Raw genomic sequence first — 15,665 nt, forward strand, 5'->3', positions numbered from 1 at the left:
ACGGTGGCCCTTTTCCCAATTACATTTCTTCTACAGTTTTTGCCAGGTTAAACATTGCCTCGTCTATATAAATGAATTTGTGCAGTGTCTCCATAATTCTCTGAAAGAAATCAAACACAATTTTTACATAAATGCTTTAGAGTAGCTATAGAGAATAGTGAAAAAAGAGGTGTGGAATGGTCACAGTAGGATCAGACATGGTGTATAGACACCATACCTGGACCCCCGATCACTGTTTCTCTCAAAGGGAACTGTGTACAACTGTTTCATTCGAATTCTGTGTTTGGTCAGACTCCGAGCAATGGTAGCCAGGCTGATGCTGTCCACGTTTTGGAATACCAGGTTGTCCTCTACAATTCTGGTCTGAATTTCTCTGTTTTATTGCATTGTCAGCAATGACCCATCCTACAACGGTATGTTCTTGGTCTTCACAGAGAAGCTTTCTTTTTCGAAAGTCGTTGTTTCCTTTAGAGTAACAAAAATACAACATATTTGCTGGTGGCCAGAAGTTACTGTAATACAGTACAGTAATACAGTAAATAGCAACTGTACTGAAAGCCCTCATGAAATGCAAGACCTGTTGGTTTGTTGAAAAATCAGGATAATGGAAGCACCGGTTGACCTTCTGAGATTAGGCTGGACTCTTTCACCATGAAAGAGGCTGGATTATCACATGGTCTATGATTGTGGTTCTTATTTAATCCGTGCATGCTACACGGCAACCCGTAGATGTCCTCCGTTTGTGGATTTTCCCCGTCTTCCCCATTAAACCCTTTCAAACTGTGTTATGATGTCTCTTCCAATCCTGAAGTGTGACACTAAGCAGATGAAAAAGTAATATACACCTCTGCCGAGGTTATTGCACATTTAAATGAACAAATGAAAAGGATACCTGTATGGCTCCAGGATAACCGTTTTACATTAAAGGTCAAGAAAAAAGATTTAATAAGGCTTCCAAAAATAATTTAAATGTAATTCAATTGTTTAAACTTATTAGACATTTCATTACAGCAGAGGTGCCTCATCTTTTCATGCATTGAATGATTCTATCCTGCATATCAAGTTCACGATAAACCAGACCTGTACGCATATTGAAATGTTGGTCTTTTATCAGTCATTTATGTCACCAGGATTGGAAGTATTCCTAGAAATGCGGCTTGCGTTTGCTTTGTATATGCATGTATTGGATTATTTTGTTATGTTAGCTTCAAAATAAGAATGTATAAAAGCCTTTCTAGGAACTGAAGATGTAAAAATTAGCACCTGCTATAATCTCTATGTCAATGCATTTTTTGTGTCTTTGACTGGAATCATGTCTATTGTATTGACCCTATTAAAATAAACTTAGAGACATATAAAGTCACGTATTATCCCAGTAGATATTTCTTCAAACTAAATCAAACATGCGTGTGTGTGTGTTTTTCACTAATTCTTCAAATGTTTAATTCATGAATACTTGTCAATAATGTTTTAGTCATTTGTGACCGTCTAGTAAAACATACCATTTTTGTTTTGTGTTTCAGAATATTTTAATTTGACTCTTATTTAAATAACAACAAATAGTGCACTAAGACAAATCAGGACGCGTTGCTTTAATGAGAATTTCAGCAGAAATACAATCAAATATATGATTCATTCCTAGGACTACACCACTGAGAGTATGTGCTCGGAGAGAGGAAGATTAGGTGGGATTCTCTTTATTTGTGTTTGGTGCCGGCGCCACCTAAAGGCAGAGTATACAATAGCCTTGAGCCTCACTGTAAAAGCATTTTTGTCTTGTTTTTAGTGAAAATATCAAAAATATTAAATCAATATAGGAAAGTGACCTTAAGAATTAAGTAAAGTTTATGGTAAAAACAAGCAAAAGAATCTGTCCATGGGGTGAGAAAATAACCTTCTAGTTTATTTTTCTCCCCACGTGGAAAATACTTTTTAGCTTGTTTAACCATAAACTTAATTCTTGTTTTATGAAAAAATAATTCAAGACCAAAATGTAAGGTCACTTTTCTTGTCAAGTAATTGTTTTTTGATTTTAGAATGTTTAGATATTTGTTCTACAAAACAAGACATAAACACTTAGCAAGAATGTCATTTTTTGCAGTGCTCAGGCTTTGAGGCGGGGCATCCATAACTGTAACTATTCTATACACTAGTTTAACCAATCAATGAAGGGAGGAGAAGACTGAGCTCTTTGTCCACTGACTATAAAAGAGGTGTCGCTCACTCACTCACTTGTACAGCAAACCTACATGATGGTGTCAAAACGGGCAAATCCTTCAGGGGCTGATAAGCAAACAGCTAAACTGACACGCACAGAAGATGGAGCTTATGATGCAGGTATGCAAGTTCATCATCATCATCATCTATTTTGCCTTAAAATGACATTTTGAGATCTTTTGAGATCATTATTTACTGGTTCATTTCAAAAGTGCATTTAAATGCCAGATTACAATGATACTCTGCATTAGAAACTGAATACTACAGTAAATGTGTTTTGTGTGTACAGATGTTAGCAATTTTTAAACAAACTTTTAGCCTATATAAAGAATGTAAGGAAGTTTAACATACAAACCCAGATAGCACCGGTATGTCTGCTAATATGTTTAGAGTAAAAATGTAGGGGCGGTTTTTCCAGAAAGGGATTAGATTAGTTAAATTAGCATATTTAGTTTAGTCAATATTAAGTCAAACAGTACTGATGTGCATCCTAAGATTAAACAATGGGCGCTGCTATATTTGAAGTTATATCAGTGCAAGCAGACTTCAGTAAAGACAGTTTCTACATTCATTTTGGTTTTAAGACTAGGCTTAAACTCATCTAGTCTTAAGTGTGTTGAAATTGTAAGACTCACAGAATTGTATTCTTGTTCCTAGACGTAAGAATTAGTGTGATTCATAAAGATTTGAAAGTGTTAAGACTAGTTCTCAGCTCCTGAATTTGTGCTGGGGGGATATCGTAACCTAGTTGGAGATGGCAGTACAGAGCAGAGATGGGCATTTCTGTTCAGCTCCAGCACATCTGCCCTGAAGTGTTCTAGCGACTTACAAAGAGTTCGGGGAGCAATAAGCGATATGTTATAAAAGAGCAATAGTACAATAGGTGCTAATACAAAGTTACTAGTTTCATCAAAAGCTAGACCACCACCTGTTGAGAGAAGAGAGTGGGTTAGTGTACGTCAAGTATTCACAGAAGAGATGGGTTTTAAGTAATTTTTTGAAGGTTGTGAGAGATGTGGTTGACCGGACCGCGTATTTCATACACACTGGTAATTCAAAGTGCTTTTTATGAATGCAAATAGGCCTATGCTAAATAAATGACCGGTCATGCTTTAAATCATGCAAAAATCAAGTGAAAACAGGCTGCTGAATATTTTTAATTTAAGCCACGTGGGGCCTTTTAGGTGTTTGTGTGTGTTTAAGGTCATTCTCAGCAGCGCCCCTGTAGGCTGGAGCAGGTACTGTAATAGCAGATTAACACACGCCGTTCACACTTCTCGATTGTTTGAATGGCTTGTCCCAGAGAAGCTTAAGGTTCATTTTTCAAACTGACCAAGCATTAAATATTGTTACATCGCCCTACATTACATATTTCTAATTGTTGCACTAAAATGTTGAGTTAGGTGCAGTGGCGGTTCTACATTGAATTGCAACCCGGGCGAGAACACCTTTGAGCATACGTAAGAGTTATTAAACCTACAATTAACATTAGCCCTTCAGATGGATACAGTAATCATACCACAGAGAGAACATTATAGTTGCATACCTTTATCTTTTCAGCATGCAGGGGCGCCAATTTGCCAATTCACCACATGATGAATGAATGATAGATAATAGAAAACTGCTTCGCGGCGGCCCAGTTTTATTTTTTCACTGCTCGTGCCGGTGCCGCCCCCCCATGTGATATGGAAAAATTGCCGCCCCGAGCGACTGCCTGGTTCGCCCGTGCCTAAACCCACTACTGGTTAGATGTATTGAAATAGCAATGTTATAAAGCCGTTCAATGTAAATAATATAATTACATTGAATGAATATATTTAGTGAATTAAACCTAATTTTAACCTAATTATTTTCTAATGCATTTTTATAAAAGCGAATTGGATATCTAGACTATCAAGGCATAGTCCTTGCTTAAGCAAAGCCTTGTCTGTGAAACCGGGCCATTAAGTTATAGTTTAAAACTCTAAAATCTTAAGTGAAGGTAAGAAATGACAACGCTGTCAAACAGATCGTACATCACCATCTAACAGGGGAACAAAGTCAATTTGTTCAACAAACTCACTATTTCACGCTATTTGCACACAAGTTCAGTGTCAAACTAATATATACGGTCATGCCAATAAATATCATTAACATGTGCATTGTTAAAAAGGACACTATGTTTTCCAGATGAAGGATGCATTAAATTACAAGAGCACACAAACACATCTACACCACAGATATTAAGTAGAGACAACAGCACCTGAGCTTTACGTGAATACTGGCAGGGCTGAAACCACAATGCTATAGAGTTCATGTTATTTCAGTCTACAAAGTGACACGTGTCCTCTGAGTGACATGATGTAAAGATTTCACATTTAATAACTAAATTTCACACTCCGTATCATATAATGTAATGAAAATGTTCATAAAACATCAGCTCTTGCCATCAAAATAACCTCTTGTTAGAGGTTTGAAGTCTCCTTCATGGAACATATTGACTTTGGGCCCGTTTCTGCTGTGAAGTGACAAGACTTTAAAATTCATAAACATTTGAGAGGTCTAAACACAAAATTTAATGTTGATTTTATTCATTGAAGATTTTCAGTTGATTCTGTAAAATTTTGTAGACTGAAAGACTTTATTTCAGTTATGAAGAATTTGGTTCCAAAATGAGAACTCGATAAAAAAAAAATGTAAAAAACTATTTAAAATTATGTTATTTTATTGTGTCAGTTAGCTGTATTTTTTATTATGTTACAAAGAAGATTTTCAGCAGATTCAGATAAATGATGTTAACTATCAACTCTTAACATGTTCGTGTCTTTTTCTGCAAACCTCTTTATTTCTTATGAGAAATTTAGTTTAATTGTGAAGAAATAACACTAAATAGTGACGTCATTGAACACATTGACTTTGGTCCCCGTTGGCTGCTGTGAAGCAACATGAGACTAACTTTTCCTTTATTTAAAAATACTTTGTAGAGATAAAATGAAATAATGTTTTAAACATACAATGTCACATTTGTACTAGACATGCACACATAAAACAACATTTGGAAAGTTTACAAACATACAAAACATCAGAGGTTAAGTCTTTTCAGTAGACTACACTAAACTTGCATCAATGTGGATTAAATGCATGTATGTCTTAGTGTCTTGTGCACATCAAACCCAGAATCAGGACACAAATAAATTTAAATCTCAATTCCTTGTTAACAGTGCCAATGTCAGCAGATGATTCATCAAATTCTCGTATATAAAAAAATCAATGTTTATTGTTGCCATTCACTTTCATACACAAATCTAGATGTTAATTTTGAAAAATAAATCAAAATAGAAAATTTGCCGTATAATTCTTGGTCTTCAGGATTTAATAAAATAAGATACATTTATAATAATGCAACAAACACCCATTTTTACCATCAGTGTACACCAAAGCAAACATCAATCACATGAACTGGAAGGATGATAGCAAAGATGCTCTTTTAGTACTGTCAGCTGTAGTTGAACGAAGGGGAATAAACCCAAAAGAAAACTGTCCTCTTCGTTGCCTTTGGCATCAATGTAGTGCAACACAGGCACAAGTTGGCACTATATTGGTGGTCTCATCGGCCTGGATTGATAGAAAAATCACTGCTCTGTGCATCTGGTATTATGTGCAACATACAGTCCAACAGCTCATTCTGCACGGTTCCCTTAACTTCACACTGGCATTCTCATTTATATAACTGTGTCAATATTCGCTTTATAATTAACAGATGACCTGTAAGTGTGCCTATGTGAATCAGCCTCGTATCCCGCCCTGTACACGCACATTTTTACCCATAAATAATCAATGCAAAGCATTTCATGAATGCGGATTCACATATTAATAAGCCTTTATATCAAACGCAACAAAAAATTATGTAAAACTGCCGAAAACCCAGAATCCCATACTTTACCACTCACTGTGGCGGGCAGAAAGCAATACAGACACAGTAATGCACAAAAATAGACCCCGGAGGGTGATTTTATTAAATTCCAGGTACTGGGTGCAATGCGAGGTCAGCTTGTATCGTCTCAAAAGAATGTTCTAACCTCTCCTGCCGGCGAGTGAGCTGTTCTGTGAACTGCTGCTGCTTTGCCGAGATGTCCGTGAGGCAGCGAAAAAGTTCTTCCATAGCCGTGGTCCGTCAGGGAGCACCGGGGTGGCTGGGAGAGAGATAGCAGTTTCCCCGAAATGAGCAGGCAGAGATGGTTAACCACTGTGTCTGGTTGTATTGGTTGTGTCTAGAAGGTCTATGCTGCGTATATGTTTACAGCATTTAAACTGATCAAAATCACATCATTCATTACTCGTGTCCTTCACCAGAATATAAAGAGAAGTGATCGTGTGAGAGCTTACGGGCTGTATTACAAGACTTTGACCTTTAATGATTATGCTCACTGTTTAAGGAAAATATATTTTACACTGTGTTCTGTAGTTATCGTATTGGATGTTCATATTGATATTGTATTCCATGCATCATCTCCTCCTCTCGCGCTCATAGTGTGATGGTAAGATTCAGTGATTTAGTATTTAGATTCAATTTTTATTGAAGTGAGTTGGATTTTACAAGGTGCACGAAACAATTATCACTCAATACAAGCACAAATAACTATGCAGATTTGATCTTCACGATATTGAGGCCGGATATGAGGTCAAATAAATGCATGTGAGGCATCAATGCTTTGAATAGAATGCTTACTTTCTGCAATCTAACTTGGGTTCACTAACTCATCATTTGTGTCGCCCATTGTCTCCAGAATGTGCGTTCGCATGGGTCAGAGTTTGCTTACAGGGGCCGCACATTCTCTCATAAAGTTTGTTTTGCGTGGAAAGTGGTGTACGCTCATTTCCATACCCGTTTTGTTCGTACACAACCTTTATAAATGAGACCCCAGTACATCACATCACTAGAAAATTCTCCATGGGATTAATTCACTACGTTATTTGAGGAAGTGGTTAGAACTTTTCAAAACTGTACAAAGAACGCAAAAATACAAAGAAATGGAACATTGCCAAGACATCCGCAGAACTTGGTTACAAAATAGTGTCAGGGTAACCAGATGAAGACAAACTGGCGATGTTGTCAGAACATACTGTGTTTTATAATGATTTGAGGCATTTACTGACTCAGATGTGATTGTTGTAAGGACGGACAAAACATAAATTTCCCACATTTACTGGTCAAAAACCTTGTGTATGTGACACGGCATATTGTGGAGGAATGATGCTGAAAGTCATCAAGGGACTGGCATCTATTTAAATAGAATACAGTTCTTTTCATTTATAATAATATTTTGCAGTATTTCTATTTTTACCTTAGACTACTCCAAAAGATTATCTATTACATTTGGATAACTAAAAAATTTAGTTGGATAAATCTTAGACTCATTCATTCTAAATATTTATAAACATAATTTGTAATTGTTGCTTAAGGTTAGCTATGGGATATACACTCCCCCAAAACCAAAACAAGTTTACTGCACCATCCCCCTTGAATTCTTTATACTTAGCAAATTTCTATTCTATTCTTTTGACTGGCCGCCACTGCTCCAAGACTACTCTTAAGAGCATTTCCGAGACTGGCCCAGATAATCAAGGTTTTCAGGATTAATAGAAACATCAAATGAGTTGTGTCGGAGCTGGTTCGAGCTGTACTAACCACTCCCATGATTTTGAGTCCTTGTGACGTTTTCATGTGATGAATCTGCATTGAGGCATTTCATAGCAAGTTGAACGAACTGCAGCCTATGATAAAGAGCTTGTAATATATGGATATTTGTTGTTTTTAAAAGGTCAACCGACTGCAAAGCAAGCTGAATCCTATGAAGAACAACCAGAGGAAGATAACATGTGTGCTGATCCTGAACCCATGGTGGTACAAAGTGAATGTGTAACGGCAATGTCTTTTTTCAGCCCCAAAAGAGGTATGTACAGTATTGCTAAATCTGAAGAATAAAAGTGCACCATTGAATAGCAGTTATATTTGGCGCAGTCTCAGTAGAAAACTAAACAAAAAAATATAAAAGCCTACTTATTACAATAAATTAGCATTTTTAATCCAGTTTTCATTATAGATTTTTTTTATCTAATGTTCGTAGGTTATTTCAGGGGTTCCCAACCCAGATAACACAGGTACGTCTGTAAGATGTCTGCTAAAGACATGGAGATCTATAAAACAATAGCAGTTTTACACCCATTCTTATAGATGTCTATATCGCATATGACAGCAGAGGTCTCAGAGACGAATTGCAGATAAGCAAATAATAAAAAAAAACGTCTTGCAGATGTAAATGCAGACATCAAATAGACGTCTCCCAGATGTGTGTGTGTTATAAGGGTAAGAGAGGTAGTGGAATAAGTGGGGGCAGAGTTCAATAATGAAACAGCTCTGGGAAAAAAAGCGCCTACCGGAAGGCAGGAGAGTATTCAGTCTATGAGCGGGGTGAGAGGAGTCCTTGAAAATGCTGCGAGCTCGTCGCAGACAGCGTTTCTTCTGGATGTCCTCAATGGCAGAAAGTGTAGTCCCTGTGATGCGCTGGGCTGTTTTCACCACCCGCTGCAGTGCCTTGCGGTCAGCAACAGAACAGATCCCGTACCAGACTGTGACACAGTTGGTCAGGATGCTCTCTATCGTGCAGCGATAGAAGTTCACCAGGATAGTTGAAGACAGTTGGTTCTTCTTCAGTGTCCTCAGAAAGAAGAGACGCTGGTGACCCTTCTTGACCAGGCATGAGGTGTTGGTGGTCCAGGACAGGTCCTCCGAAATATGAGTCCCCAGGAACTTAAAACTGGAAACACGTTCAACAGCCATCCCATTAATGTGGATGGGGTCGTGTGTGCCTCCTTTCGCACAATTAAAGGAGCGTTAAGTAGTAATTTTACTGTATTAAATCATAACCTCAATGTGTTCGTAGACACTTACAAAACCAGCTAAGTTCAAATGTTGGCCAAAACACAATGCTATAGCCAGTTATTCCACGCTGAAATGTGCGTTCCGTCCTGGAATTTCTGTTTTGGTTTTGGTATGTGACCTCACCTACTGACGATATACACACTATTGTATTTTGAGACCTCGGTTACCAGCAAACATACAATCTGGGTCAGAGCAGATTCCTGTCAGGATCTCGGGGAGAACCCAAATGCAGGCAGACACAGGGATGAACAAGGGATTTAATGCACAAAACAGGAACAAAACAAAAGCCCTCAATGGGGTAAAAGAACATACAAGAACTGAAGGAGGACTTAACTAAACTAAAAAGGATTTAAACAACACTAAACAATAAAAACAGACTAACCAATAACTAAAACTCACGTCGACTCAAACTCTTGGAATGCCTCAAAGATATGATGAGAGCACAGGCACGAGATACAGACACATGAATGCAAAACAAACAAGCACAAGCCAATAGACAAGAGGGCATTATATAGGGAGACTAACAAAGGAGATAACAATGGGCAGGTGTGGGTCATGAGACACAGGAGGAAAGCTATACTACGAACGAGAGGGGCGGGGCCAAACGACAAGACTGGAGAGAACGCATATTATGTCCTGATTGACAATAATATGTTTCTCTCCACGTGGGACCACACGTGGGTCCACACGTTGGTCTGTCATGATTCTGCCCCTAGACCAGAAATTCAAGACAAGAGAAGGCAGAATCATTACAATTCCACCCTTTCCGGTACTATTACGTTGCCATCTTAGTTTATTTTACAACTTACAATGTGTAATATACAATTCTCGGTTTTTAAATGAGACAGCAAAATGGTCCGTTAATGCGACCTCAAGCCGATGATTGTTATTTTTGCAAACAACAAAACCACTGGAAACGTGTAAATTATCAGTTAATCTTTGATAAACAGTGTAAGAGTTTTTGCCTCGCCAATAATTTGATTTGGACTGTGTTACTAAGCTCATCGCCCTTATTTATGTGGGTATACGCAAGTCCTTGATCTTTTTTATTGGGTATACACCGTATCACCTAAACTACACCATTGATTTAACATACCTTAACAACGACCAGGGAAGCCCACGTCTCTCTCTAGCCTTGTCATAGACACTAACTGCTGTTAAAAGAGCGAGTACTAACTAAACAAAAAAAAGTTATAAATCAGGCGTTACTCGTTTCTTCCCCATAGAAGTCCATTATATGAAACAGCTTAACATAACCTACTAATTTCTATTAAAATCAAATCTTTCTGAGATCTATTTTTAGAGTGTGGACGGCGTGGATCACGGCGTGTGATTGAAAATTCATTACAAAGTAATCTGAAAGTGAGGGGGACTCAGGATTTTGAAAAGTGAGGGACATGTCCAGTAGTAATTATGCCCCTGCCTATAGGGCAGTAGGCCCAGGTCCACAAGGGTACATGGGAGTGCATGTTGGGACAGACTTGAGGTCCTCACACTGGAAACGCCAGATTTTATGGTATTTAAGATATAAAGATGCTGCAAAGGACACCATTTTCAGGGATGTGATTTATAAATATAGACTTCCGGATCTTTTTAGCTCGCTGGGACCACCCACGTAAATGGCATGAATTCGATTTATTTTAATTTGTGATGGGATTAGTGACATCATCCAGCCGGTCAACAGGATCCTTTTCATGCTCTCTACGGCATGCTTGTTATACATGCAGAGCAGCTTCATTCAGAACAAGATTTTACATTTTATCCAAAGCGACTTACATAGCATTATACTATACATTTATACATAGGTATCTGCAATCCCTTGGGATCCAACCCACAACCTTGTGTTGTTAACGCTTACCACTGAGCTACATGAAGGCAAGGTATCTTTTTGTATAGGCTATCCAGAGACTCCCAAACTCAAAAAAGCGTGTGGTGTGAATTTTAATTAAATGAGGAACTGAACAGCGTTTTGTAACGTATACGAAAAATTGCGGGTCTGGAAGTTGAGATATCAATATGCTTTAACATTAAAACATTATTCATATACAAAGACTAAAAAAACTATTTAATGGCTTGAAATTATGCAAATGGCCGATCTAGTCACTGTCATAAACTCATTGAATTCTCTACTGAATGCATACATTTAAATCAACTAAAACCGCAACATGCAGCGTTTGCAAAACCTTTATTACATGCGGATTAATGCAGACAAACACTGTATGAATGATGTAGATCGCCATCCAGTGGCTGAGTGTAGAAGTCTCTTCAGGCCACGATATTGTTTACTTGTGTTTAATTATTGTTAATGAATTATTGCTGATAAAAAGGAGGCATAATATAAACTCCTCAAGGGGTGCCATTTGTAAATGCCATCTTATTTAACATTAGCATAAAAGCATAACCCTTTTTTATTACATTTTGTTTAGGTGACTGTTGTTGAGTGGACTGATATGTCCAAAATTGCTAGTCAGAATTAGATGATTATAAAAGTTTGTAAATGTGTATAATAAGTGAATCATATCTATTTTTGGCAAACACTTGCCTGTTTTTAATCATGTAACATTAAAGCCTATTTTGGGGGGAGGGTGCGAGGGTGCGTGCAGCCTTCCTTATTTTTTGTCCTTGGCTGATCACATCCCTGGTTAGCATATGCATCGTAAGTTATTCAGTTCCCGCGTATGCATGGAAGTCTGAACGGCTGATAATCAAAGTGAAGCACGACTGCACGAGAACTATGCTGCCCTGGAAATCCCCTCCCCTATTCCTCATATGGACGGATCTCGGCTCTGTATGGAGGAGGAAAGTGGTGATCCCAAGATGGGATGGGGAGCATTGTGCGACTGTGAACCTGCGTCAGGCACATGGACGCTCCACAGGTCACGTATACATATCAACCACCTCAAAAGGCTGGTGGTGATTTTAGCATTCCAACACTTCGAATCGAAACTCGAGCACCATCAGGTTTTTGAAATAACCCCAGCACTAACAAAAAGTACTAAGATCCTACAGTGTGCGGTCACCTTTAGGGTAACTTACTCCCTGTGCTCCCTTACCCTAAGCTGAAATTCAAAGAACATTTCTTTTTAAAAAAATTTACAATTTCCGAAACTTGCACATGCAAGTCAATAAAGATTTTTAACATTCATTTTAGTTTAAGTTGACAGAATCTATATTATTTTTAGTCTACAAAAATCGAACTGGTTTAACTAATTGAATTGGTGTAATTAAATGTTCCATTCAGAGTTAAAGTTTTGACATTTGACAACAGCAGCATGTTGTGGATGTATTTGCAGTAGCAAGTCTCTGTACTTGCTCTGCCGCAGCGTAGCAGATCTATCTAATTGCATTTGGATCCTCAACCGTGTGTCTTCATGAAGGCCGTTAAATGTATTTTTTCCTTTTTTTCCTGCTTGTGATTATGATATGTTACGTGTCTTTATTATTGTGTCCGTTTATACACTTTGTGTAGTTTTTAAAATGTGCTAGAAGAATAATCATCATATCGTATTGTATACGTTTTCTCAGAGCAGTACAAGGTGTTGGTGTCTACTAATGGTAAGAATGTGAAGGATTTTTGCCTGACACTGGTGGACTCCAACAATCAGCGCAGTAAGAGAACCTGTGTGAAAAAAACCTTTTGGCATGGATTTGAAAAGGTAAGACTTAGGTTTTTTTTAAATACAATATATAAATATGGTTTTGTCTGATCTTGTTTTGTTTGTGCACCTATACTGTTTACAGTAAGTTAGACAGCAGAGAACTGCATCTCAATAGAGCGGCCAGTTGAATGTCTATAACCCTGCCCTAAACACGCTCCTCCGGACCACACGTCACTCAAACACGTAGTTTAGGGCCTACCCTAGCAAAGGCACTGTACACTCTATGTTTTAGCTTAGTCCTGCACACCGAGAGTAACCCAAGATCCCAGACCTAAGAGACCAAGTAGGGTTGTGAAGGAGTACCAAGAAAGAAAGGTAACCAGGAGCTAAACCATGTAAAGATTTATAAACAAAGAATAAGATTTCAACTCTATTCTAAATGTAACCGGTAATGCGATCACATTTCTTACTATTGGTCAGCAGCCTAGCAGCTGAGATTGAACATGTTGCAGACGCCCAATGGGTGATTATCTTACTGAAGTCCTGAGTTTTTCACACACAGAGTAACATGAGAACATGATCTGAGATCACCACATCATAAAAATGATGGAAGCATATTGGTAGCAGTTTTCTATTTAACCAAAATGGTAATTCAACCCAACTGAAATGTGTAAATACATAATTGCGTGTTGAAATATTCAATGTGGACTTGAAAATGCATTTTGAGCTGGCCATGCCCCCTCCCTGATACAGCGTCATAGCTACCAATATGCTTCCATTAAAAAAACAATTGGTCCAAATGATACAACTTCAGTAATTTTTTGTCATTTAAGGCCATAATATTCTGCGAAAGCCATCATTTCAGATCCTGTAAGCATGTTAAAACGCCTCAATAGAACTCGAATCTTTGCGTATAAGTGGAAATTACATATAAATTAAAAGACACTCCATGTCTGGAAAACAAAGATCTCAGTGGCGGCATGTGCTGTATAAGGAGAAAATTGTGGGAGCTAGAATTGATGCCTGTGGAACACCAGAAGACAGGTGTGCTACTGAAGAACAAACAGAGAAATTACTATAAGATCAATAGGACCTAATCCAAGTTAACACGGTACCCTGAATGCCAACATAACTTTCCAAACGAAAAATTAAAAGGTTATGATCAACCTAATCGAATGCTGTGCTGAGATCTAGAAGGACCAAAGCAGCAACATTCTCATTATCAGCAGACAGCAAAATATAATTTGTGAGTTTCAAAAACGCAGATTCTGTACAATATAATTTTCTATAACCCGACTGAAAAGTTTCGTAAAATTAATATGAACTCAGAAAAGACGACACAAGGTGTTTCAGGCAGGTCTGGGTGAGCATTCGCTTTTAGATAGAATGTATCTTTAAAATGTTTGCAATTTTACGTGTCTAATGTATGCATGGGCAGCTCATAACACACCAAAGACACAGAAAAACCTGTATCTAGTCTACATTTACATTTATTCATTTGGCAGACTCTGTAGAAAACTACTTGTAAGTCGCTTTGGATAGAAGTGGCACATTACTGCAGAGCAATCAGGGGTAAGGTGTCTTGCACAAGGGCCCTTCAGTCATGACCTGCTGGCACTGAGATTAGAACCGGCAACCTTCTGATCACAAGCCCAACACTCTAACCCACAGGGGATCTGAGAATGTGGAGTTAAACATTTTTGTGGTAAAATCAAGATCTTCAATATTACTACGCATGCTAGGGTATTGAAACAATTCAAGCAGATTATCGCGAAATGCACCTTTAGTAGATTTGCAGCCATAGGTCAGTGAAGCACGCATAATACTAGATATTGAAGATTTCGTATCATTCTGCTGAATAATTTTATCATCGTCCACATTTATAACGTAATTTTAGCTTTAGGTGCAGGGTGGCATGGATACGTGTCTTCTACTTTCGCCTTGCGTGTGTGGCATGAGCAGTGTAGAAACCGACTACGCCACCCCGGGAGTTTCACCCAGAGAATGATTTTGGTTAATTTCCTAATACGGATTCACTTAAAGACACACAGGTACGCATACAATTCAGCCAAAGACGAAATTCAATGTTTAAAAAGAGCAACAAGCTTTATTCCAATCATTTAAAAAGATAATTTAGAAAACATTAATACTTGAGGAGGGTGGACCAAAAGACATTACACTCGCTACTGAGGCCTTCCAGTGGAGGGGACAGGAGTCACGAAGGCAAGGAGGAGTCCCAGGAAGAGTCACCCACGTGAACACACACTAGAAAACACACTGTAAATACAGCAAGAAAACGGGATCGACAGCACAGCACACAGAAAGGGAACACCACCACCCGGACTCCAACACCACCACTTTCGGCTGTCAGCAACTGAAACAGACAAACTTTCAAAAGGGAGTCACTCAAAAAGGAAATAAATCTAATATTTAAATAAACAAACTGAAATAATCCTGATCATAACCCAAACTGCCAGCCCAACAATACTTCAAGGCGGGCAGTCCGAAGAAAAATAATATATATGAATTCCAAAACAAAGAAACTAAATAAATAGGGTTAAGGTAAATAAGCCCTTGGCTAAAGAAAAACAAATACAAAATACCACTGAATCAAACAAAATATATATAATAAAAAGTAAACTAAAGTCACTAATAAAGAAACAAACAAAACATAATTCAAATTAACCAAGTTGGAAACAAAATAAAGAAACAAAGAACTAACTTAACCAAATTATAAAGAAAGAGATAACCCCTTCAGCGAGATTCCACAAAGTTAATAGGCCATCGTAAAAACTGAAGCTCGCATTCGACCAAATGGCCGTGATGGCAAAACGGGCGGACAGCAGACAGTAGCGCTTGAGTAAATGTTCAAAACCTGCACGTCAAGAAACAGGCGTTACCACGATCAAGTGGAGGAGTGAAGTTGC

At 38.1% G+C, this 15,665-nt stretch overlaps 1 protein-coding gene across 2 annotated transcripts in view; it reads left to right on the top strand.

The window, feature by feature from the left end:
* Window positions 1–2,240: 2,240 nt before the first annotated feature.
* The window catches only part of LOC306902383 (polyunsaturated fatty acid 5-lipoxygenase-like), a 28,720-nt gene continuing 15,295 nt past the window's right edge, over window positions 2,241–15,665 (top strand). The window contains exons 1-3 of one of the 2 annotated variants that reach the window (XM_079470902.1): window positions 2,241–2,337; window positions 8,019–8,150; window positions 12,665–12,795. In XM_079470902.1, the coding sequence (XP_079327028.1) occupies window positions 2,250–2,337; window positions 8,019–8,150; window positions 12,665–12,795 (351 nt within the window). In that variant the 5' untranslated portion in view covers window positions 2,241–2,249. The remainder of the gene's footprint in view (window positions 2,338–8,018; window positions 8,151–12,664; window positions 12,796–15,665) is intronic. The other variant, XM_079470901.1, reaches the window with a different exon arrangement.

This window comes from Barbatula barbatula, assembly GCF_947034865.1.
Source record: "Barbatula barbatula genome assembly, chromosome: 13".
Lineage (NCBI taxonomy): Eukaryota > Metazoa > Chordata > Actinopteri > Cypriniformes > Nemacheilidae > Barbatula > Barbatula barbatula.